At 42.9% G+C, this 26408-nt stretch overlaps 1 protein-coding gene across 27 annotated transcripts in view; it reads right to left on the reverse strand.

The window, feature by feature from the left end:
* The window catches only part of cast (calpastatin), a 34148-nt gene that overhangs the window by 2294 nt on the left and 5446 nt on the right, over nt 1-26408 (reverse strand). For 3 of the 27 annotated variants that reach the window (XM_027004123.3, XM_027004125.3, XM_027004121.3), the window contains 28 exons: nt 15415-15483; nt 13855-14085; nt 13132-13272; nt 12526-12657; nt 12223-12267; nt 11958-12059; nt 11717-11797; nt 11494-11544; nt 10595-10678; nt 9777-9839; nt 9437-9532; nt 7829-7873; nt 7146-7196; nt 5192-5257; nt 4589-4693; nt 4336-4452; nt 3998-4108; nt 3555-3620; nt 3197-3301; nt 2916-3035; nt 2702-2812; nt 2175-2285; nt 1948-2052; nt 1619-1711; nt 1434-1484; nt 965-1105; nt 788-859; nt 469-501 (listed from right to left, as the gene is read on the reverse strand). In XM_027004123.3, the coding sequence (XP_026859924.2) occupies nt 469-501; nt 788-859; nt 965-1105; nt 1434-1484; nt 1619-1711; nt 1948-2052; nt 2175-2285; nt 2702-2812; nt 2916-3035; nt 3197-3301; nt 3555-3620; nt 3998-4108; nt 4336-4452; nt 4589-4693; nt 5192-5257; nt 7146-7196; nt 7829-7873; nt 9437-9532; nt 9777-9839; nt 10595-10678; nt 11494-11544; nt 11717-11797; nt 11958-12059; nt 12223-12267; nt 12526-12657; nt 13132-13272; nt 13855-14085; nt 15415-15483 (2598 nt within the window). Of the gene's footprint in view, nt 1-468; nt 502-787; nt 860-964; nt 1106-1433; nt 1485-1618; nt 1712-1947; nt 2053-2174; nt 2286-2701; nt 2813-2915; nt 3036-3196; nt 3302-3554; nt 3621-3997; nt 4109-4335; nt 4453-4588; nt 4694-5191; nt 5258-7145; nt 7197-7828; nt 7874-9436; nt 9533-9776; nt 9840-10594; nt 10679-11493; nt 11545-11716; nt 11798-11957; nt 12060-12222; nt 12268-12525; nt 12658-13131; nt 13273-13854; nt 14086-15414; nt 15484-20845; nt 21012-21031; nt 21053-26185; nt 26377-26408 lie in introns of those variants that run through there. The other 24 variants (XM_081718890.1, XM_027004135.3, XM_027004134.3 and 21 more) reach the window with 18 other exon arrangements.

Below are 26408 nucleotides of genomic sequence, written 5' to 3' on the forward strand. Positions count from 1 at the left end.
GTGTCTGCAGGGTCAAACAACCTGCCAAAGGGTCATCATACGCCCTGGCTGAACACACCCTGTAGAAGGTTTCTCTGGAATGGGACCTCGGAACTTACGGTGCACCCAACGTTATATTTTGGTTGGATGAAGACTTAATTTTGAGAAGGCCATGAAAGATCTAAAGTTGTTGTTTAATTAAAGCAGCAGCTATTGTAAAGGCCTGTCAAAGCAGGTGACGTAAAAAAGAAGCTCATGCATAACATCTCATGCAAGTAGTCTCAACGGGTAATGAGAAGAAGATGTGTGTGTATGCACTTAGTCTTCAAGTGATAAATGAGAACAGATAAACAGACCAATTTATATGTTCCAAATTACATTCACTACCTCTGAACCATTGGGAGACGTAAGAGAGACCAACAGGATTCTCTTCTTCTCATATTCTGAAAAGTGCTTTTTTTTTTTTTTTTTGCCACAGATGTAACCTACCTTTGGTTTAGACTTTGACTTGCCACCCTTAGTCTGAAACCAAACAGAGACCCCCGAAACAAACTAGTAAGAACTAAAAAGGGTCTGTAGGACTGGAACTGGTGCGTTTAGTCAAACACTTCTGTGATGGAGCAACATTAAACGTCCTCTGAAAATTCGCCAAGCAAATGAACAAAATTAACATGCAAGGAAGGGGACACAAGTGCTGGCCATGGGATTTTTCGAATTGCTAAACAGTAGCACACAAAAAAAAACATGCCAATCTGAAAAATCTCCCCATTTGATCTGTAAATTAGGTGTGTGGTGAGCATGTATTCACCTTGGGTTTGCTGTCTTTAGGTTTTGCCTCTGGGTGTGTCGTCGTCTGCGAGCCCAGTACCCGGCCTGATGCCTACAAAACCAGCGCACAACGATGTTAGATGGGACAGACGTCAAGTCGACTTTCCGCGAACCTTTATGCCTGTAGATTCCAGAGATTTGTGCTGGGTGCGAGTACCGTTTGGGTAGGTGGGGTCTTTGCAGCAGTGCCATGTGGGGGGCACGCAGGTGACACCACAGGAGCAGCAGGTGGCGCTACTGAGGGAGCAGAGAAGTCGCTAGACAACACATCAAGTGCTGCTGACTCATCCATAGATGTCTGTAAGAGTTTCACATCGGAAAGGCAACTCAGCCAAGACAGAAGAAGCCACGCCCATTTGATCCATGCTTTGTGCTCGGAGCACTTTGGCACAGTTCAAAACAAATAAATAAAGTTTTTAGCTTTTGTACAGCTTTGCTTGCACTTGTAATTGTTACTATAGTAACTTCAGTGTTAAAGTTCCATGTCATCTGTTTTCGGCTCATTAATTTTGCGATCCTGCAGGTCATACGAGATGAAACCAATCTCTGTAGGCAACAAAACGCTAAGCTTAACTCTGTAGGTAAAACAAAAAATGAAATAAGCTTTTTTAAAAATAGGTTACTACCTTCGCGGCTGGGCCCTTTGCCTTAGCCTTGGCCTTAGCTTCTGCTGCCGCCTATAGAGAAAAACAGTTTAAAAGACCGAGAGGCACATTTAAGTCTTACCCAGAGTTTTTAGTCTCAAAAGTTGATGATATGCTGTGTGTGTGAGCCCAAGCAGCAGAGTGCTGTGTGGAATCGTGCCCGGTACCTTTATATCTGCCTCCGTAGGCCGATAGTCAGGGGGGAGGCTATCGTCTCTCTCACCGGGTTTACTCACTCGCTCTTCCACAGCCTCCTTCTCCTAAAATAAATCGCACAGCGATCAGACTGATCTGAGATCAGGCTTCCAGGACCAAAACCATCCTCGACAGCCGTGAGGGCGTGCCATGTTCATGCTTTAGCCATGGCTGTACTGTTTGTTTTTAAAGCACTAAAACGGTGATGCTAAATGACTCGGTCTGTTTATTTATTTGAGCAGCATTTCTTCCGTGCAAATGCAGTGGATATGATGCTTTGGGTTGGTGAGCAGATCTTTACCATAACAATGTCTCTGGGAGAAACTGGTGTTGGCTCAGGTGCCACGCCCATGTCCATCAGAGTGTCACCCAGAGCGTCCATAGCAGATGCTGTACTGTCTGACAACTTAGAGAAAAACACGAAGGTGGTTACTGGACAGTGTGTGTGTGTATGCACCTGTGTGTGTGTGTGTGTGTGTGTGTGTGTGTGTGTGTGTGTGTGTGTGTGAGATATGAAGGCCCATTTACCTGTCTGTCTGCTTTAGGGTGTGCAAGGGGAGCAGACTGGACCTTGTGCACAGCCAAAGGAGCAACCAAATCACCTGCAAGTTGCTCTAATCCAAAGTCTGCTGAGCTCTGCTGGCAGAGTGAGGAGAACATTTATTAGTACAGGGAAGCACAACAAGCAGCTTTAACCAGAATTGCCTGCGTAGTTTTTATATAATTACACTAAATATGTCTAGTTAAGTAGGTCACTGTTTTTGTTAAACTCATATATGCATGTTTTTATTTAAGTTCAAAACCATGTTGAAAGTAATTCTTAAAACTCGTTGTACTGGCTGCTTCTCGTGTAGCCCGTGATTATCCATCTTTAATGGTTCTTTTCTTTCCTTCTTTCGTGGATCCTTTGTGGCCTTTTGCTCTCCTGTCTCTGTGGGTCTGGGCTGCGTATAGCAGGGACAACTGCTGTTTCTTCCTTTTGCATTCTTTTTTATGCTTTTAAGTCCTACACCTTCGTGTATTTCCTTTATGCACAGATGGGAAAAGTGACTCACGTCTGCTGGAGGTGCAGAGGGAGGAAGGCTGGCATGGACTGCGCAGGCTTTGGTGGGGCCGCTGAAATCTCCGGACAGGATATTCAGAGCGTCCTCCGGGTCCAGGGAGGGCTGGCGCAATCACAGAGCTGCTCTGTCAAGTGCTCTTCACAAAGCTGTTACTTCTCAAGCAGCAGAGTGCAGAGGGGTGCAGGCTGGCTGCGTGGTGCGTTACCTCTTTCCGCGGTGGTGCGGGCTGCTTTTGGACGTCTCCCTTGGAAAACCTGTAGTCTGGTGGGAGTGTGTCTTCTCTCTCGCCCACACGCATGGCCTTCTCTGATGCTAGCTTTTTCTCCTATATTTTTATCCCCAGACCCAATCATGCAAACACACACACACACACACACACGCACGTTTCTGTACTTTTCTAAACAGACATACAGATTTAAAGGGAAAAAAAACAGAGCCACGTGCACCGAATGTAATGTGATGTGATATAAAACAAACAGTCAGTACATCAACAATGTCCTCAGGTCTGAGTTTAGGGGACTCCGGAGTTGGTTGTGCAACAGGCAACATGTCTCCCAGCGCACTGAGGGCATCTAAAGACATGGGGTCCACCTGGTGGAGACATGGTTTCATCTTTATGAAAGTGCTAATCAAAATAATTGTATTACAGAGGAAATAATCCCAACTAAATATGGATGGTAGAGAACAAGCAGGTATTAAAAGAACTGAGTGCTAAAAAATCCAAAAAAGGAGCAGGTTATTGTTTAACCTCAGTTTAAACTCAAATACATTTATAAATATTAATGAAAATGCTAGTATGTTAGTACTTATACATGAGCTCGATATTGTTCAATACTTGTAATACCTCAGAAGTGGATTCCACAGTGCTTTTAGCGACTTGAGCATGGGCAGACGGAATACCACAAGCTACCTACAGAAAACCAGAAAGGTCACACAGAGTCAACAAACCCCACATCACTATCTGTTACACAAGCATGACAGTCTACTTTCCCAAACATATTAATTGGATAAACACATCTGCACATCTACTGCCACCTACTGGTCACAAATGCACATTCCAAAACTTGAAAAGGCTGCTAGCATGAGATTCACAAAAAGATTCATTAGGTAATAAAAAAAATAAGACGTGGGCTGATCTTCAAAACGTGAATTTTATGCCCTTCCGTGCTCACAAAAACATTCTCTCAAGATCAACTTGAAGAGCATACCACTCTGAAGAGTATAGCAATACATTTAAAACTTCAGATGGACGGGATACAAGACGGCTGAAGCTCTGTAACGGCTCACCTGTTTGGGAGGTGCAAAGGAATGAACTGACGCCTGAACCAAGGGAGCTGCAGCAGGGCTGGCGAAATCACTCGAGAGAATATCCAGCGCCTCAACTGGGTCCAAAGAGGGCTGTCAAAGAAGAGTTCCCAAAAATGTCATCACCAGCAAAAATATCTCGTTGCATATTTGTTATGGTGCCCACAGTGTTAGTCTGACAATAAATACTGATAGTAGGTTGTACAGTAAGAACAAACGTCAAACACACCTGGGTGTGGAAGAACACAGATGACAAGGTGTGATGACAGAGAAAATGTCTACACGGCCACAAGCTAAAACAAATAAGACAAATGCTTCACCTCCTTTGGAGGAGGTGGATACTTCTTGGCATCCTCTTTTGAGAACCTGTACTCAGGCGGGATACTGTCCTCTCTCTCGCCTACACGCACACCCTTCTCTGAATCCAGCGTTCTCTCCTGGGTAAGCACATTGTTACGCGCTCTGTTAACTCATGGAAATCACTGGTTACAAGCGGGAACTACGTGCGGTTGTCCAGCTGTGTGAAATGTAATTGAAACTGAACAGATGGGTAGCAAAGGAACAAGTCGTTACATCAACAATGTCCCCTGGTCTGGGTGGAGGAGTCTCTGGTGCCGGCTGTGAGTCAGGCAGCAAGTCCCCTAGAGCCTCAAGGGCATCCAGAGACATGGGGTCCCCCTGGAGACACACACAGAAGGACAAACGGATAATTGTTTAATCCACAGCAAAAGATGGACAAGGGAACAATTCGGGGAACATCTTAGTTAGTTCTTCTGTAGTAAGATGGTTAAAGTACTGCAAGTTTATTTGTATAGCGTGTTTCAAAACACTCGCAAAATTCAGAGACAAAGATGAAATCATGTTAAAAAAAAGTAAAAAAAAAAAAAAAAAAGAAAACTAAAATTAAATCAGTGATTAATGGAATGAATAAAACTGTCTGGGATTAAAACAGAAGTTTTCACAGCTCAAAAGATCTTCCAGCAGCTACTTCCAGGTGTGGGGGTATGGCTGCTGAAGCCCTCCTCAACATTCCCCACACCACCAGCGCACAAGTCCCTATCGGTCCCACAGGCCTACTGGGTTTGTGTTCTACTGGGTCTGTATTCTTCACTGCTCGTGTATACTGATTGTTTGCTCGTGTAAATGTGCAGCCAAATGCGAGTGATTCTCTCTCACCTCGCCAGTCTTTGATTGGACAGCCTGTGAAGAGGGTGGGGCTGCAGTCATGGTGCTTTGAGCAAGCTGATGGGAGAACATATGAAGTACACGTCAGCCAACAAACAGGACGACTGCAGTCAACACATAGTACTGGAAGAATGCTCCAGATCCAGAATGGTTGGAGGAACTGAGAACATGCATAACTGTATTCAAGCTACACCCGCAGCAGATCATTAGCATGAGTGACATGGGTGTGGATGTCACTTTCTCTTGCTTTCTTGTCAGCAGGGGAAGAAATAGGCAGAGATGAGAAGTGTGTCATTGCTTCAGCGCCGACTGCAGAGCACACCGTTGGCTCACACTGAAGGCTCTCTCACAGCTGGTCATTTTAAAAATCAGGCAGGACAAGAGACAGCCTCTTTCTTTTATTCATAAACCATGATGGGGTTGTCTAGGGTGTTACTGTTATACGTGATGCAAGAGCAGGGAGTGTGTCAACACACACACACACACACACACACACACACACACACACACACACACACACACACACACACACACACACACACACACACTCATGGTGTGTGTGGCTGCAAATCTTAGGAATCGTCTCATTTTGGACATACAGAAACAGGTTCATTGTGGCTGTGTAAATGCAAATGCATGTTCATGTTAGAGAGAGAGAGATAGAGAGAGAAAGAGAGCGAGTAAGCTTAAACTGTCTGGCCTGTCAGTATGACAGGTGGTGTGTGTTTGCTGAGAGAGCTCCCTTCAGAGAGCGAAGAGTACAACATTTCACAAAGCACAGAAAGCAGAAATCTGCTGTTACCTGCAAACCTTCAAGACATCTTTTGGGATTTTTGGAAAGTTATTTTTGTTTACATGAACTGAAAACTTGCTCCGGTCCATATACCATAAAGCTTACAGCACTGGGAACTAAAACATCACTGCAAGAACCAAGAGGTCTTTGTAATAATTTGGTCCAAGTTATGGAGCTTAGGGACCTTGTTCTCTCATGAAGTATGATGTTTTTGGAGGAAACTAACAAACAAAAAACCCAAATATGTTAAATCCTCTTCGTCTCTGAGATATCAAAGGGGAAACAGATCTAAATCCACAGGACATCGCTTGCAGTTGATAATTTTTTGTTTACCTTGTGTAGAGAGAAGAAATCTATACATAAATATCTTACACTCTACCTTGTACATTTAGTTTAATAGTGACTACACTACATTCATAGTAGTATAGTCACTACTAAAGAATTCATCCCCAAGATGTCAGAGAGGTCAGACGTCAGTGAATGAAGCATTTTTTCTCACCTCATCAGTCTTTGGTTTGCTACTGTAATGAAAAAGGAGGCGCTACAGTTTCCATGACTGAATAACTATTTCACTGCAAGTGTTCTGAATACACGTGACTCATGGCTTTAAGAATCACACACACCCACAACCATTTAAAGGCTCAATATACAAATCTGTACATCCTAGACCAGGGCTGTCTGGACTCCGGTACTGGATGGATCCAGCACAGTGTGGGGATTTCCCTCCTCCAGTACACCTACAGAACCTGGTAATTAACTGATCAGGTGGAATGCATGAAATCCTGGGTTGTATCCTGTACTACAAACTGTGTTGCACCCTGGACTATTCCCAGGCCTGCTCCTAAAATACTCCTCTGTAATACCAGCACAGTCCACAAGGGGGAACCCAAAGCTGAACTGACAGGCAAGTGTCGGGGCAGGAAAAGAAGACACACCCCACAGCACATCAAGGCTGAACCAACACATGCAATTTTCTAAAAACACGCCTTGGAAAACTGTAACCAGGTAACCAGTGTGTTTGTTTATGTTTGTTTGTGTTTGCTAAATCTCACTTAGTACATGTCACAGTCTATACCAGGGGCAATTCTAATATAACCCTGAACCACAATAATGAAGAGTGTGTGTGTGAGGAATGCAAATGAGCCAGGTTACCTTTGGTTGTTCTGCAAGTTTATCTGGTACTCTAGCAGGAATCTTCTTTTCCTGGTGTAAATTTGGAAAGTGAGTGTGTTGAATGCATGTGCATGGTAGCTAAATATCATTTCAGATTTGGTGAGACATTAAATAAGGACAATGCAGTGTTTGCTAGAAGCACTGAGCATAACAACCATAACAGCCAAGTGCAGCAGCACACACACGTGACCCAGGCCGGACTGACCAAGTCTTCTCTTCTGTATCCAGGTGGTAGTGTGTCCCCTCTATCACCACAGCGGTAAGCCACTTCTGATGTTATGATATGCTGAGACATGCAACACACTGCTTAAACATGCATTCCCCAGCAAGGGAAAAGAAAAAAAAAAAAGGCTGTTATAATTAAGCACATGCACATCCGCGCGCACACAAAGCCCTGTATCTCCATCACTTCTGGCCCAGTGTACTGAGGAGCTGCAGGAGCCAGAGGATCTGAGGACGCTAAACTGTCAGCCAAGGTATTGAACGGATCGGTAGCAGATACCTGTGCACACACCACGAAACGCAGCACTGCACACACATACAGCCATGCCGCCCAGCCCGCGCACCAGCAATCCCACACCAGCGAACTGCCACGCAAATGAACCCATGTGCTAGCAACGTCCCTCCTCCAGCAGGGCGGAGAAACAATGATGCTGACTCACCGGGGCGCTGGTCTTGGCTGCTACAGTCGGCCCTTGTGTGGGCACCTGCAGCCCAGAGACACCTCATCGTTACATCACTGGTCTTACACACAGCACCAACACCTGTGCTTGTGCCAGTGCTTCTATACCTACTTTCTTTAGTAGGTATTTTAAAATGAATCAAAAGAATGAAATAACTCAAGGATGCTGTGATAAAGTGCTAAATCAAAACCAAAAAATTGAATATTTTGGATTGTTCAGTTGTGCGTTGGCATTCTCTCACACACAGTGTGAGAGTACACAGTGCACAGTACAGTACAGTGTACTGAAGTTGGTGTTATATTCTGAGGCCTGATGGACTCTGTGTGCAGACATTTATTCATATGTAGACATCATGTTTCACTTTTTATGTTTGTTTCAGAAATAAATGTACACGTATGCCATACAAAGAAAACATCTTAAACATTATGAAAAGTATTCAGGTTACAATTATCCAACATTTGACTGGCACTGAACTCCAACAGTGTAATGGTTGTTGTTGGATCCATACTGTGTTTTTATATTTATATATATTTATATTTATATATATTTTTATATAGAAAAGTGCACCAGTGTGATAGCGCTTCTAATGTTTAGGTGTGTCACATTACAGCAGGCCACCCCAGCCTCTGAAGAGTGGAGAGGTTCGGAACACTGCCATTCCAATGGATTTTCCATCTAGAAATAGTTTATTATGGAATGCTTACAAACCGTGCCCAGTATAGTTTCCTCAGCCTGGTTAGAAACTGTGTTCAGTGCTGAAGTGCGTTCAGTAGGGATGGCGTAATGATGCAGGGATTCACTCAGGGCAGGATGTGAGGGTGTGCCATCCCCCATAAAAAAATGTATTAATTAATTATAATTGGTGGGGGGGGGGGGACGACAACGACTATGCACCTGGTAAAACTGCCTCTCTACTCTGCATCCCCCTTTGATCAATTTTGTTATATAATAGACTTAAAATGTCTATGATCTATATTTTAATTATATCTATAAACAAGTTCTTCAAACAATTGCGATTGAGGCAAATGTTTAATCTCGATTGTGAATGGAAACAGTAAGGAGTGAAACCAACTATTTTCATCACTGATTTTCAAAATTCAATTACTGGATTTACTGATTGGTTTACTTTATTCAGTGTACACCGTCACATAAAGTCATCACGTTACCTTAAAGTGCTTATTCTGACCAAAAAGAGAGAGAGAAAATGTCTGAGATTGTTTGTAGACAGTGGAGACTACATGCTCACTAATTGGCATCTGGTTTGAAAATTCAACCGTCACTGTAGGTTTCATTAGGTACATTTCAAGTCCTGATTTAACAGTACAACAAATGAAAATTTCAACCATATCCACTCCCAGCAGTCCACAATGTAGCAGAATAGCAAGACACTGACATAGGAACAGTTCAGATCTACATTAATGAGGTTTCTTTCATACCTGCCTTATGTTTCCCACACTCACCTTACAGTGCATGCAGAACAAATCTACTGCACAGCCACAAGCAACTGTTAGACACTTACCTTAATGGTACACATACAACAGTCAGTAGTCTTTAATATGTGGTTCTTTACTGGAGTTCCTTTCTCACCTTATCAGGCTTTAAAGGAGAGGCCATTTCCACCTTTGCTTTCTTGTCAGCAGGGGCGGCAGGAGACTTGCTAGCAGGCGCAGACACCTCTATTTTCTGCAGAACAAAGAATCACAGAGGGATATGAATACTGTTTCAGACTGAGGAAACCGTAGAGAGAGCCTAGAGAGAGAATGTATGCCTGGGATACAGCAGGACAACTCTTAATCCTATTCAGTTTGCCATTTTGTATTTAAGGATTGCACTGCAACTTGTTTTGGTTCTTTGTTTTAAAAAATAAATAATTAAAATCATGACAAATAGATTTTGAAAAATCAAAAGTATTGAAATTGAGCATTACTTTCTGGGGAGGAGTAGGTGCGTGGATGGCGCGGACATTAACAGCATCAACGTTGTCATCTTTCTGCAAACAAACAAACAAATAAATATAGAGAGAGAAGAATAATGAAGCAGATCCAAGAAATCATTTTAAAAGTAATATTCCAGCACTACACAACAAACATGCTTTATTTCAGTCGTTTTATAGGAATATTACGACAACCCCAAACATAATCTTAACATTTCTTGGCCATATAAGATACTTTTGAAAATATGTTTGTCAAATCTAAACGGCACAGTTGTCGAATGAAAATAAGGTCGTTTACAACTGTGAGCGTATTAAGAATTCTTCGACATATCGTCCAGGGTTATTCTGTGAATTATTAATAGGTATTTTAATGTACCTGCCCACAGATGTAAATATAAATCACCACTTAAAAGGTAATTATACTACAAACTAGCTGTTTAATCGATTATATTTAACCGTTAGCCTAGCAGCAGTTACCTGCGATGTTAATCTTACTAACATGGTTATTCGACACCTTAGTTACAAGATCAACCTCAGCAAGCGAGATTTTTTTTAAAAATCCCATACATACATGTCTGATGACAAGACATATACATGCTTCTGTATAAAGCGAATTTGTATTTATTGAAGTTATGGCGCAAATGGAAGCTGAACGCTCATGACAAACGTGCCGGGATGCGTAGTTAGCCGAGGTCGAGGTAACCCATTTTCGCTTTGTGTTCTTTGTCAGCTCAGTTGTTACATCGGTAGCCTACGTTAGCTTCTAAAAGTGATCTTGGAAATGTCGCTGCGTTAAGATCTATGGGACTCACCATTGCTGGTTTGGCCGTGCGTTGAGCTCCAGACGACCCAAACCCAGCAGAGAGAGCATCCAGCGCGTCGTCCGTTGTTAACGGCTTTCAGATTATAAAAACAAACAAACAAGTGATCTTTAACGCTAAAACAGTCCACGGCGGGGCGACTAAAGATCGACCGAACTTTAATGTGCCATAGTAGGAAAAGCAGACACACCCCACAGCATACCAAGGCAGAAATGTCCAACACAGTTTTCTACAAAGCCTTGGAAAACAGTGGCCATTTAACTAGTGAAGCCCTCAGTAACTACAAAATGCAGTTTGGTCTCCATGATATATAATAGGAAAATGTCCTATTTCAGCGTGCACTGTGTAATGTTTTATAATAGGGTCTGAAAGGAGAAAATAGGGGAATATACAGTGTCATAAAGGAAGTTAAACTGGTGCTGTGTTTGTGTTTAAATGTACATTCATGTATACAGAGAGTTTTGCTAGGCAGGGCATTTGTCTGTGTGGTTAGAACATCTTCGCGTGCACACACATACACCTTAGTTTATGTCCGCGTTTGAATGGGAGCAGCCTTACATGAAATAGCAATGCAAGTGTGAGTGTGTATGTGACTGCATGAGTGAAAGACATAGCCAGATCAGAAACCAGCTGTTCAGGCTTATAGCAGGTGGGGCTTACAGGTAGTTGCTAAGTGAATATCCCTTGGGGCAGTTCAACGTTTCACACAGGACAGGTACCATAATAGACCTCACCCAAAGCACGAATGAGGGTAATGTAGTCTGAGGTTCTTTACAATATAGAGTATTGTGTGTACAGCATATTTGTTTTATGTGGCATCAAACAGAATGGAAATGTATTGTGCATAAAAGTCCATAGCAAAAACTTGAAAAACAGGGCAGCTTCATTACCTTGGGCTGTTCTGCAGGTTTATCTGGTACTCTAGCAGGAATCTTCTTTTCCTGGTGTAAATTGGAAAAGTAAGAGTGTTGAATGCATGTGCATGGTAGCTAAATATCATTTCAGATTTGGTGAGACATTAAATAAGGACAATGCAGTGTTTGCTGGAAGCACTGAGCATAACAGCCATAAGTCCAGCAGCACACACACACATACGACCCAGGCTGGACTGACCATGTCTTCTCTTCTGTATCCAGGTGGAAGTGTGTCCTCTCTATCACCACAGCGGTTAGCCACTTCTGATGTTATGTCATGCTAAGGCATGCAACACACACACACACACACACACACAGTTACTGTTGCATTCCTCAATACAAAAAAAAACACAAACTGCTTTTAACAGCCACACACACACACACACACACACACACACACACACACACACACACACACACACACACACACAGCCCTATACCTCCATCACTTCTGGCCCAGTGTACTGAGGAGCTGTAGGAGCCAGAGGATCGGAGGAGGGTAAACTGTCAGCCAAGGCATCAAACGGATCGTCATCAGATACCTGCGCACACGACATAAAAGACAGCACTGCACACGGCCATGCGGTATAAAGGCAATGCCACTGCACACTAGCAACACTGCATAAGCAAAGTGCCATGCTGTCTTAGACAGCGCCAGTAACGTCCCTCCTCCAGCAGGGCGGAGAAACGATGATGCTGACTCACCGGGGCGCTGGTCTTGGCTGCTGCAGTCGGCCCTTGTGTGCACACCTGCAGCCCGGAGACACCTCATCGTTAATTAAGTTACAAATTTGGGAGAGGTCTAATATGACTGCTTACAGTGCACCTAGACACTATGCAAGAGACAGCATGCATGTGGAAACCTATTCATTCTAACTGAAAAAGGCAAATATGGAGGGAGTAAAGACAAACAATAAAGATCAATAAAACAACCAAAACAATAAATATTTACATGAAAGGGTACAGAGTACATTTTCTCTTGTGTCTTCCTGAAGCTTAAGAGTATACCTTTGCTTCTTTGGATTTAGCCCCATCCTTTTGGGCAGCACTTATAGAGACGCTAGACGCGGCAAAGGGCTTCGCCGCTCCTGTGGACATCACCTTAGGTGGTTCCGGTTTGGACGATAAAATGGCAGCGCTCTATGTGAAGTATACATGGAACTGTTACACAACTGGCCTTAGGGCCACATGTCTCGCACCCAAGAGTACGCTGGACAAGGCAGAATGCAAGACAAGGCGGAAGACCATGCCATAAGAACAACACAACGAGGCGGAAGTAACCGGCAGCAGTGTGGCTAAAGACGGGAAGGAAAGATCAGATGGAGCCCTGCGATCTGTCCAGATGGGACACGGCATGGCCTTCTCATTAGTCAGTGGGTAAAAGGCCAACACCACTAATGCGCACCAAAGCATGTGCATGGCATGGAAGATGCACAGCTGGCATGAGGTCACAGGGGCCTGTTTAACTTAGAGAAAGAGCACTCCAGGCCATTTTCAATGAAGCATAGCACCAAATGTGAAATAAAAGCTGGGAGCATGAAGGAGGGTATGCATGGTACAAGTCTTAAGCACATCCAGCCAAAGTTGGCCTGTATCTGAATTGCCTTTGCATACCTGGGCTTTGTCCTTGGAAGTGTCTTTGGGCTTAACTGGGCTCGTAGAGGGTTTTCCTGCCCAGCCAGCCGCTCCTAGTCCACCCGTCGCACCAATCGTGGCGCTCGCCTGAGGAGCTTTGGCAGGAGAGGCGTATGGAGCCTGTGACCAAAACACAGGCCCATTCTACGTCACACGCAGAGTTGCACGTACTTGATCAGGAAACAGCAAGCAACAATCGCGATGAGAGGTTGACCGTCGAGAAAGACGGAAGATGCCTTTAGAGGGAGCGACCGAGCAAGTACCAGCGAGATGAGAACGACCGCAGGTGGCCGGAGCATTTAACATTGCCTGCAGCATCGCCCCATTCCACCCACGTCATTCACTCTAAACAGGTCTGAAGGCCTCTCTGCAGTGGAGATGAGCCATGCAATGAGATGCATTTGACGGACATTATGAAGAGCATGAAACACACCCACAGCTGACAAGAGATCCAGCTAGATCCAGCAAGGAGAAAATCCCACACTACAAACACAAAGAGCTCATGCCTTTGAAGTGAAGGGCTGCCCCTAGGTTCAGAGAAGTGAGGTTAAGGTGATCGCCGAGATAAAGGTCCCTCATGAAGAAGGTGAATGTAAAAAAGGACTTTGAAGCCACCAAGGTCATGATGAAGTAGATGTGAAGCCATGAAATGAAAAGAAGAGGCAGAATCCACCAGCCCCTGCGGGCACTCTGGGGTCTTACCTGTGGTGTGACTTTAGAAGATCCACTCTGGGTGCCAGTGCTGCCTGCTGCAACTGTAGGGCGCCCACCGGTGGCAGGGGACCCCGAGGAGGCTCCTGCAGACAGCCCTGCCCCTATAGTGGCCACTGGGACATTGCCTGTAGGTGCCAGCGTGGGCGGGACTGACGCACCTGCTGCAGGTGTGCCTGGCTTCGCTGACATACCTTTAGAGGATGATGACGCCGCCCCCTTCTGCAATGCAGATATGGAACAATCTGACATGCTTGACTGTTCAGCGGGTTCTCCTAGGTTGTCACTCGAGGGTTTTAAAAGCACTATTTTAGCCCTTGCACTCAAAAACCATATATCAGCCATTTCCTTTTTTTTTGTGTAATCAGTTATTTCAGTTTTTGAGTTTGTACAACTTTTACATTAAATTACATTAAAATGCTAAATATGCTTTATTTAGACTTACTACATTCATGTGTGCATTTAAGAATAAAACTTGCAATAATGCTTTATATTGTTGTTATTATTTTGTATAATATGGGAAAATAGTACATTTTCATTGCAAGGACCCATTTAATCTAAAGCACTCTCAACTTAGCTAACTGTATCTGGCACTTCTGTGTGAGAGGACCTCCAACTGCTAAAACAGATATGAACCTATACAAATCTCAAAAATGATCATAACTCTTATTACAATTTTTGTGCAAAAACAATCAGTGGGTTAATAGTTTCAACTACACCAGAAGCACCAATCAAGATTGTGGACAGATTATTGTAAACAAATTTGCATGGGCATACTATACCAGATATATACAGTTTAATAGGCTCTGTAAAATTGCCATATCATCATGGTAATACAATGGCAAGTTAACAGTACTTTTTAAACTCAAAGATGGAAAATGAGTCAGAAGGCGGATTCGTCTCCAGGGAAACAGCACAGTTTATTATCCACCCTGCTATGACATTCCAGCTACAACAGGGCCTAGGGCTTACCACACAAGCAAAGCAGACTTTTGCTCCAGTGTTATGACCAAGTTTACCTATAATAGCGTCATTTATAAAAAGCATGCAATTAATTATTGTAGGAATTAGCAGCTCAGCTGCAGGTCAATGCCCTCAGTGAGAGGGCTGCTTAAGTCACGCTCTGCTGCTCGGTGGTGCATATGTCAGGGCAGGGGCACACAAATCACACAGCTGTGGGTTTTTTCCAATATACTTTTAACATCATTTCAAGTTGCAATAGCCTTTGTCCATCTGGCAGTAGTCTTAGTCAATCTGTCACAGAGACTGCTCTAGAAGACTTTGAGGAATCTGCAAGTTTCTGGAGGGGATCTGTTGTCTCCTATTCAAACTTAATAAACACTCCGCTGCAAAACACAGCCGGAAGCAGGATAATAGCAGTCATCTGGGCAGGAAACAGAACTTGGGAAAAGCCCACTGCACGGATGAGAGTGTGTGTCAGGCAATATACAGAAGCTGGGAGACCGATGTTGTGAGTATGAGGGGAAAGAGTGACATTGTGAGCGAGAACAGTGTAGAATAAGAGGGAGAGGAGTGACATGTGCACTCTACCTCATGTTCTGTGGGCTTCACAGTCGAGACCGGCACTGCTGGTGTGGGTTTGTGCTGTTTGGGGTCAGACTAGACAGAGAGAGAGAAAGACAGATTGTTATTACATATGCACATTTAGAAACTGTATAAAATCTTTTTTTTTTTTTTTTTTTTTCCCCAAGCCATGAAAATATCTGTTCAGTTTCTGACCGCAGAGCTACTGCTAACTGGACGTATTATATGGGGCTTCATTCTGAAAACAGAAGTGATTGACATGGTGGTGGTATTGCAATGGGTGGTGTTGGACATTTTACACGGTCAATGTTATTGCTGTAAATCAAAAACATTCAATTGGCAGCAGTCCTGTGGTCAATGATAAAGAGCTGCTGGATAAGTGAGACAAATTATGCATGGGCTCTGCTCTCCGGCTGCCTGAACGACATTTCCCATTTAAAATGCTTCTAATAAAAGTGGGTGGTGAATGCATGCAGAATGAAACATAAACTACAAGTAAATCAGCGAAGAACCATGTTTGGATTCCTTTTGTTGTTGTGGCTTTAGCTAGCGTCAGCAACTCCAACAAAGCCCGGAATAAATAGGTACATTATTCACTGCAGGTTTGGGAGGGAGGGAAGAAGGGAGGAAGGGAGGATGGGGAATGAGAGAGAAGAAAAGAAAAATACAGGTTTCTAAAACCTTCATCAAAAATTTTTAATCAGTATGACAACTCTGGTACTAACTGTACAAATACTGCATTGTGTTCTAGGCATTCTGGGTTATTTTTGTGTTGACTCCTAAAGTGGCAAAAATGATGTCTTAAAAGGGCACTTTTCAGTTTAGCTAGGGGCCACAAAGCTACCAACAAGACATATAATGGAGAGTGATGTCATTTCAAGTGCAAACATCTAACCAATCGGATGTGTTCTATAAAAGATTAGATTTGGACCCAGCATTCTGGATTTTGAGCTGAGTGACAGTTCATGATACAAAGCAAACCTAGGTTGAACAGGAAAGATCGGCTCATGCTGCAGACTGCTGCTGGCATGAAATGAGTAGGCCAGTGGTAAACCAGTACACTTCACATTGCAGTTTTCTTTTCATTTCAACCCAGCTGGGGTAGGGGCAGTTATTACACATCTCGCAATTATTTTTTTTATGAAACATTAAAGCTTCAGCATGGTTAAATATAGGTGTCACATCTCAGTAGGATAGTCATTTTAGATACATGTCAAGTACTTTTTAAAATTTCCTTTTAAAACTTCCTGAGTTATAAAAACAGATTTGGGCTTATTCCAGCTGTGTCTCTCTGCTTCAGACCTACCAGGGTCATGATAGTTAGGATGTGTTTATACTTGTAGTTCGGTTCACTGCACTGCACATACCAAAGAAGGTGCACTGCAAAGAGAAGACGACGTATGTATCTGGTGCCTGTCCCTAACTGGTGCAGTTCGTTTCAACTATGAATGCAATACGGGCCAAAGGCACCAAAAACATGACGTGGTGGCACGAGACGCAACCCTAAACACCGTGTGAGAGCGCAAAACAAAACGAGCCGAAGCCAGATGTGGATCAGCAAAGATGTAAAATTCAATGAGCGAAGGTTGAAAAAAGGTTGGTTCAAAAAGCGTATTATACTGAGACTTTTTTTTTTTCACAAAAAATCTACATGAATGAAATTTTTTAAATAAATAAATAAAATAAAATAAAATAAATTGCCAGCTCTTCTTGAGTTTCCAATAGGTAAAAACACACACACATATACACACATACATACATACATACATACATACACAAACCCCACACACGCCTTTAGCCCATCATAGAGCATTGTTCTAGCTGGCATTACAGTTGACATTATAGTGGTTATTGGTTAGTGGCTACAAAATATACATTATATAAGATGTTTAGTCATGACTTGATGTGTGCAAATGACCTTTGGTTACATCTTTTGGTTCGACAGCAAATATGTCAGCGATAATGTTTCATTTTGTGATTTGGTATGGACCGAGGGAACCAAAATATAACACGACCTAAATCACCATAGCATTCCTCTCTGGCATGGAGAGAGTCTGCTGTTCCACCCACATGTCCTTAGCCATAGCTGAGTCAGTAGTATCACGTCTCTAGCCATCCTGCAACTTTGGTTTTCATAGAACTTTGGTTCTATTAAAAGCCGCTTCGGTTCTGTTCTTGAAACCACCTGCATAACTGCCTGCATAGTAAAGTCTGAACTATATACAGAAGGACTGCAATATTAACAAGCTGTGAAGACTTTGGGAAGACACCAATATTGTCCTATTGGGTGGATTTGGAAATGTTAAAATGACCAGTTGATACGCCAACCACCCCATAACACCGCTACAATGCAAACAAAGGTGTACACCCACAAGAAGGTTGTGCAAGGTGGTTACGGCTATACAGCATTATAATACGAAGTTCAAGTACAAACTAAAAACAGGTTTTGTAGGCCAGATTTATTACTTTGGATCAACTGTACAAGCCAGCATTCATTACACCCAATGTAGCCTTGGTAAAGAACTGAGAGCAAGTACAGTCTGAGAGGAACTTAATTGTAGATTATAAATTATTTCTTTATCATCTTCACTGCATTAGCATCCATAAGGAGCCAAGAAAATAAGACACGAGAATATTTAGTCAAAAGAATCATTCAGGAAATTATAAACTAGCAGAGGTCTGGGGTCTCAGACTGAAGAACAGATAATGCCATATATTTGGAGAAGGATCTACTTTGGTGGTTTAATATGAAATTCTGTGTGCACTTAATTTGCATTCATTCATTCATATTTATGGCCCGGTTTGCCCTCAGTCTTGTGAGCTCACAGCTATACCCCGCCCCCCTACTCTGTTGCAATGGCGTTCAATACATAAATGTATTTGTGCCTTTCAACCCCGTGGCCGTTTTCTACGCCACAGGCCGAGTCTGACCCCCCCTTACCCCATCCTTCCCCCATCCTGACACAAACAGCTAAATCTGCTCTCACACATTCAGCCCAGATGCCTCCGTGAGCAGAACCCCCTCCTCCTCCTCATGCTCTGAGTACGCAGCGTGATATCATTGAAAACAGACGGGGCTTCCAGCACACAGCTGCCCACACACTCACAGCAGCTCCAGTTCCTGACTGCAGCCAGCCAATCGGGGCAGGCACAGCTGACTGCATCAGACACGCAGATCACATGGTAAAAAAGAGGCAACCCCTCTCCCCGTCCTGTGCTACGTTTTGATCAGACGGAGGAAATGCAGCACAAATACACTCAGGGAAGGAGACGAATATGCTTTGCAGGCAGTCCCAACTTTAGCTTCTTATGAAACAAGTTATTGTGGGGCACAATGAGGTGGGATTACTGCCTCCTCTCTCACATGTGGGGTGTGCAGCCATCCAGATTCTATTTTGGCTATCCATACTCTATTTTCATAGGAACATTATCGCCAGTACACAGCAGTGGGACTTGTGATGACTGGGCTCAGGGCACCTAGATCAAAGAATCGTAATCCAGAGTTTTTTTGCCCTGTTCCAGCCCCCAGCATAGCTGTACCAGGTACTGTGATCCTGGTTGCTCAGTTCAGGCATGTCAGGCACTGGGTAAGTGCAAATATAATGGACTGTCTCTGGATTCCTCTCTCAAACTGGTTTGAGCATTTGAGCTACAGCCATAGTCTTCACTACAAATGGGACATGCCTGGTGAAGTCACAGGTAAGACTCAGACACACCCAAGGTGGACATAACTTACATACACTACAGAAACATGCACACACTACAGCCAATGTAAAAGTATAAAGCACAAAGCCATAAATCATAGCTCATCCTAAATTCCACAGCACACATATTCAGGTTTTCTGGTTTACATACAGTAGTCTGCTGTGTATTGCAGTTTTAATAAGTACTTTTATCAGTCATTTCCCACTGTGTCACAGCGAGTTAGGGAGAGACTCTCTACTCTCTGCTCCTAATTTCTCTGTCCTTTTTCTGCGCCTTTTCTTCAAGTGCACGGATGACCAATACTATCTGAAAACATAAAGACAACATTATTGCTAAGGAAAGTATATAGAGGTATAGTTCCAGACTGGAATCAGTCCTGTAGTTGTAGTTCTGACCAGTACTGCTTTGAGAGAAGTGTTCGATTCATGGTATTACAACAGACATGATAATACCATATACCTTTAAATGTGTCCACAAATTACTGTTAACATCTAGGGTTATTTGACCTGTGGGAAGAATAGCAGCCAATAAAGCGATGTGATTTTCATGTGTATTTTATAAATCTTGTTGCATGTTGTGGCAAAGCAGTCTTGATTTGAATTCACAATAACTGTGTTCAGTTTTTCTCAGTACTACTTGAAAGTAAATCTACATGGCGAATCCAGCTTTGTGCCATAGCCTGAGGCTTGGCTACTTGCAAGTAACCACCTGTGCAAGTCTTCCAGTTTAGCTGTAGCGCCTAGGCCAGGCAACAAGCAAGCTGTTCATTTATTATAGTCATTGCATTTCACAGGTCAGATGCCATGCTTTATTGAGTATTTGTGGGCATTTTAAGTGCCACTAAGCTAAGTGCATGTTAAATTAAATACATTCACCTACTTAATGGTGCCGTTTACCTGTTATATACAGTTGGCTTTATCATGCAGGTTCCTGAATTCTCTGCTTGTGTACCAACGTTAATCTAACACATCTTGCTCGAGTCTTCGGATGGTCCCCAAATACCCTTTACCTGCTGGATCAGGTTTGCTACATTCTCGTTTAGATCTCAGCTAAGCATGACTTACGTTCAAAAATTTGTCTTTACTCATGCCTGGGGGCAAATCGTAGCTTATTTCATATTTTCCATCATGGCATAACTGAGTTAACAACTGAGTGTTTCCAGGGCTCCAATGTGAAGACTCTCAGTCCATTCTGGTTCAGAGCAAAATCATTATAAAATTATTAAAGACTGACTACAGTTATAGGAAATATTTACCACATACAAATATTACTTTTCAAAAGTGCCACATGTTTTTAAAAAAGAGGTTGCAGGGCCCTTTTCAAGCACCAGTAAAGAAAACTCAAGGCCTGCTCAAAAAAGTCTTTAATGTATAATAGGTTAATTTTCCAAATCATATTACTAAAATGGGCCTATCTGTAGGGAAATAGTGTTACCATTACAAGTTGGTTCAGTGACCGCCCCGTAACAGACAGAGACACACCCGATAGATTCACTTTTGGAAACTGCACACAAGTCAATATCTTGCAATGTCCTTAGATGAAACCGTTTAGCAAGTCTTTCAGTGCTTCATATTGCAATAAAAATGAATACTGACAACTTGTAGAAAAAGTTGCAAAGGTTTCATCACCATATTTTCTACGAACCACAGAGCTGCCAACTGTTCAGCCACACTGAAATCAAACATAGAAGCAGGAAACCACAAACAGAACATGCTATGCTGTCAGTACATACCATCTGGGTCTGCTAGATAGTCCTTCTGTGTTAAGCCCTTATATACTAGACTCCACAACAAACGAATCAAGAAATCTCCTTAGTCTGACAACTACGAGACAAAAAGTATATCCGTCACACATGCAAATGCTAACACAGTTGCGCACACAAGAACATCAAAAAGATGAAGTCCTAAACTCCTCCTACCTCGAGTCCATGAACAGGACCAGACAAAACTGCTCCCTCAGCTACAAGAATGCTAGCGCCACCCTGCCTCTCTTACTGGCTGGTGGGAAAAATAAACATACGACGACCAAATGGGAGGCTTGTTATGGGTTAAGCGGTGCTTACGTACATGTTAAGCTGGTCCCTCCCAGTGAGGGGTGAAAATGTAAAGCCTCACTCTGGCAAGGGGAAAGAGCATAAGAGTTAGTTGCAGGAGTACAGCCGTCTCACTGCTGCACGCCAGAGTCTGCCTGGGAGGGTGTGTCTGCTCAACTCACTGCTCAGGAATCTGAGCTGCACAGTTCACCAAAAACACAGCAAGGCACAACACATGACCCACCCAGAAATACAAGTCACAGAGAGTGAAAAGAGATAAAAGAAACTAAGAACTGGACAGAAGGCAAGATAACTCAGAGAAATGCACAAGTAAAGCACAGGAGTCATGGCTGGACTTAAAAACCAAAAGAGGCAGCAGAGTGAAGGAGTGAAAGTGAATAAAAGTAAACTTCTGTGCCTCTGGACACCAGTGTTAGTGTGCTGGCACACAGTGAACTCGTGTGTCGCGTGGACCACGCTGCTAAAGAGCACTTCCTTTCTTCTGAAACAAAGGATTAGGTTGGCCTGATTTCTCAGGCAGGATGTCCTTATGACATGGGAGCCGACTCAGAGCGGTTAATGCAATTCCTTAGCTTTGAGTACAGTGCCATCTACCGTATGGCTGAACAACACGCACAAGCTTGTTTCACAATCAAAGCCCATAGAGCACGCCCACAGCCATTTAGAGGTTATCAGGACTGAATCAGCATACGTCAGCACTGACGTAAAAATGATTAGGTAAAAATTATTGTCAGCCGTGAAATTTCTTTGGGAATAGATTGAAGAGAGAGATGAGCTAAAGTAAGTGCTGACTAATCACGAAATCAACACTGTCCCCGCCTGTCTAAATTTCAGCTGTAGGTTGATGTCTGGGAAAATGTATGCGGAGCATGAATCACTGTTATGAAGCCAAATGACACCGCTTGGATACTGATTCCTCTACATGCAAACAAAAGTAATTTAATACATGTATAAACATGTATAATGCTTCTCAGTGGTAGTTAACCAAATTCCAGTGTCACTACTGCTCTAAAAAATGAGAAAAGGTGGTCTTTTAATTGGCATTAGACTTCATAGTGGCTGCCTACTGCTATAGAACTGAGAAAGAAAGAAAAGCAAACCGTTACACAGTCTGCCGTACCGACTCTCACCCACACCTGCACGCAGGCACACAGTCGCACAGCGAACATTTAAGTATTGACGCAAAAGAAACAGAATAAGTGAATCCAAACAACTGCAAAACCATCAGTGACACGGAGTCACTGCTGGGAAAATCAGTTCCCATTACAGTGCTGTACACACCTTCATGTCACTGTGGTAAAACAGCAGCCCAAAAAAACGTAAGACACAAGCCAGCTAATGCATTCAGCTCTCCCTGACCAGGACGTATAGCATAATATAGCAGTATACCTCTGCCTGTTATTGTGAATGAGCTGGGATGCGTGGGGGGAGGGAAGCTTCTTCCAGACATAACCTACATATACTACATACACTTCCATTGGCCCTTCTGCGATAAAAGTAAGCTGAAATTGCTCTGTTAGAGTAGCCCCACACATTCCTCAGATTTCTCGAAGGACAGTGGCTCAAGAGGTGAGGGTTAGGGAGTGGTGTGAAGGGGTGTGCAATGCCTGCTTCAGTAAGGCTGCAGAAAAACAGGAAAGTTGCCTGGCAACTTCCAACTGACGAAAAGTGAGTCTGAGGCCAAACTTGTATCCCACCCACACATAGGAATTTAAACCAATCAAAAAGGTGATGACCTCAGCATGAATCTGGGCTGGTGAGAGAATGCTTTGTTCTTGAAGCTGACTGTGTCTACTCAACCTTTGTCTGGAGGTCCTATGCAATCAACATGCAAACAGATCTAGGTATGAGGCTTGTTATTTCTTGTTAAATTAGCAATAACAAAACAAACAAACAAACAAAAAAAAAACCTAAACTTTTTATGACTATGGACCAAAAAGAATTTTGCTTCACAAGTACATATAACTCTAATAGAAATCTCTACAGCTGTGATTGTATGGATTATGCAGTAGATACATAACGAATGGAAAACGTCGTCGGCAAGGCAGACAACACCCTATAAATACACAAACGCTCTGCTATTATGACAGCACCTTTGAACAGAGGTTGTGGACGGTGAACAAGGGACACACACATGCAAACACCCCCCCCCCCGAGAGCATATACACATACAGATCACACACTCTGCACACATACAAAAAAATCTGTACAATGGTATATACTTGCCCCAGTACTTTGCAGACACTTTTTCCTACTTGTAAAGGTGCATTTTATATGTGTAAAAATGTTTTTAATGAAGATGGTGAGAAGTGTATAATAAGGTGATATGGTTTCACAGACAGTTTATCTTGTACTTATGCAAAAATAATGGTCTGAGATCTGTTGGCAATTTCTTGATAGCCTCTCACTCTCTCCATTGCTTTCCCTTTGGTATTCCTTCTCTAGAGCCTGCCTGTGTGTTTTCTGATAAAGTAAGACTTGTAACTTTGCAATTAAATATAATTGTTTTGTCTGTTATATTCGGTTATATTGTTTTATCTGTTATATTTAGCGGTAGGTACATGTGATCTAGCACTTATTTTTAACAGTCAATGGTTTTGGTGAGTGAGTCATCTATCATGACCAAATATTTTCATGTTTTATTATTCTGCAATATCAAACACTGTGTCAGTGATTCTAAATGCAGACAGATGCTTTTAGATGACACCAGCCCTGCTGTGGCACTGGGGCAATATAAATAACTCCTGACGCCACTCACCATGTGAGGGCATCCCGTGTGAACGTCACAGGACATGCACGTATAGCAAACAGACCCGCACACACCTCCAACACAACTGTTTGCAACAGGTTTCCAAGAGAACCTGGAACTCTAGAACCAATCTTGTGCATGCATTGGCACAAACAGCGAGTGCTAAACGGAGACCTCGAGCATATTTGCGTTTGGAGCAGTATTCAAAAGAAAGCTAAGAGACAGTGAGTTGAGAAATCTGACAGACCTGCTCAAGGGAAACAGGGCCCTCGGGAAGACGAACATGCACAGACTGAGTCACCAGTAACAAAGACTGTGCTGAAACATGACTGCTCTGGGCCTGCGGTGTTCAGACAAACGCAGAAATTGCCCTTAGGTAGCTGTCAGTGGTCTGGGCCCCTGTTTCTCCAAATCAAAGTTCACCCTAAAGGAGGCAGAGTATTCAGTGTAATACTCTCTCTACTATTCAAAGATGATCTTTGTTTTACCATGCTTTCAGAAACCCCAGTGCTGACCAATAGTGCACGACAGACCACAGAGCACGTGGAAGTAGAGTTCAGCAAGAGGACAGCACTTTATACGTAAAGTGCACTTTAGAGTTCAACACATGGCAGATGACAGACAGGTACATAGCCCAAGACTTTTACAGATACCTTCAAATTAGAAATTACTTACAGTAATTTAAATTACAGAAAGTGAAAAGGGTTCTTGGGCATGTTCAAATTGAATTAGTAGAATTTTTCCATCAGCATATACATCTAAACACAACGTTTTCTATAAATCTATATCTAGAACTATAAAGCCCTTAGGATTATGAATCTACATAATGTAAAAATTTCCTTTCCTGTGAATAGACGTAATCCGTTTAAAAAGCATTTGCATAAATGGATAAGGTATATATCACATATCAGGTAATTGAGACCTGATTTGATAGCAGGACTATATATAAAAGAAAACAACTGACTGTATTATATTTTGTCTACAAGGAATGCAGCTATATCACTTTAAGTTATCTAAACCATCTTTTAAAAAAATCTTTTTTCTTAGAATGCATTGTTTCCTCTGAATGTATATAGCTGATCAAAAAAAGGAAGAAAGGCATTCTTAAAGAAGATATACAGAATTATTTGCTATAGCCATTATACTGGTCATGTCTCAATAAGCAGGAAATAAATAAAAAGAAAAAAAAAAACCAAACAAACAGACCTGGCAGCAAAGCACTCTGACTCTGCTAGTTCCACCATGTGCCTCTAGGCACATACGGTTCAAGTCTTAGAACTGACAGTATTCAGCCGGGCTCAGGTACAGCCCTCTCATTTAGCCTGTTGACAGCCACAGGGAAGGTTGAACAGAGGCGGCAGGGTGCACTCTTGGTATTTGCACTATATGGCCTTGGGATAGCAGCCCAGTTCAGGCACACCGCGGATACATCTCCACACACACACAAAGTATGCATACACACCAGAGATCCAGACCAAAAAAAACATTTCCATGATCTCTGTTTGCAACATATTACTGCTACAGGAAGCCTAATGCTGATGAGGGACTAGGGAAATGGACCCTACATAAACATTTCAGAGCAGTCAAAGAGGGAAAGATGCCACAGAAAAGCAATACAACACAGAGGAATATGGATCCTAAAACCAGTAAATGCAACATCAAGATACACAAGCTTTTACATAGATAAAAGATCTCATCTAGTTGTTTTATACTGACCTAAACTAAATGTTCCCACCCGGCAAAACAAAGAAACATTGTATCGTGACCTCCACTGCTTTGCAGACACAGCACACAGACACAGACAGACAGACAGATGCATATGCACATGCAGCTACTTATTTATATGTTCATTTTTTTATGAACATATTAACCACACTTATAACAGCATGTCAACATTCCAACAAAGCAAGGGATTTTAAACATTGCACTGAAGTCAATTGCTGTTAGTTGCAGTTCCACGTAAAAATTCTTCTTCAGGTAGACCAGGCACTCTGGACACATATTTTCCCAGCAAGTTCCTCACATTCTATTACTGCAGCTCCTCACAGCCCTCTTGCTCACTGAGCTGGCCTTTTGCCCTAGTTCTTGTGCAAGTGCGCAACAAAACTCTGACTAACACTAACGTAGATGGGTTAGCCCTGCTCCTCTTTCTTGCAACAAGATGCCAATAATAAACACAAATATAGCCACGTACCAAGACACAAATGAACAAACAAACAAACACACACACACTGACGATTATGAGAGCAATTATATCCAGTAAGAAAGACCTGATGCTCCACTGCAACATCCTGTAGACTGGGGGTGTCTTGTGTCCCTCGAAACCAGCTGAAGATCTGGCCCATGTCTGCTGCCGGCGTGCTGTCTGTAGCTGTGATTGTGTATGTAGGTTTAACTTAGTAACTTTCCCTCACTCTCTCTCTCTCTCTCTCTCTCTCTCTCTCTCTCTGGGTTCCTCCTCCCACAGCTACAGCATGTTCCAAGCAGAGGGGG

This window comes from Electrophorus electricus, chromosome 8 (assembly GCF_041902795.1).
Source record: "Electrophorus electricus isolate QZ-2024a chromosome 8, ASM4190279v1, whole genome shotgun sequence".
Taxonomy (NCBI): Eukaryota; Metazoa; Chordata; class Actinopteri; order Gymnotiformes; family Gymnotidae; genus Electrophorus; species Electrophorus electricus.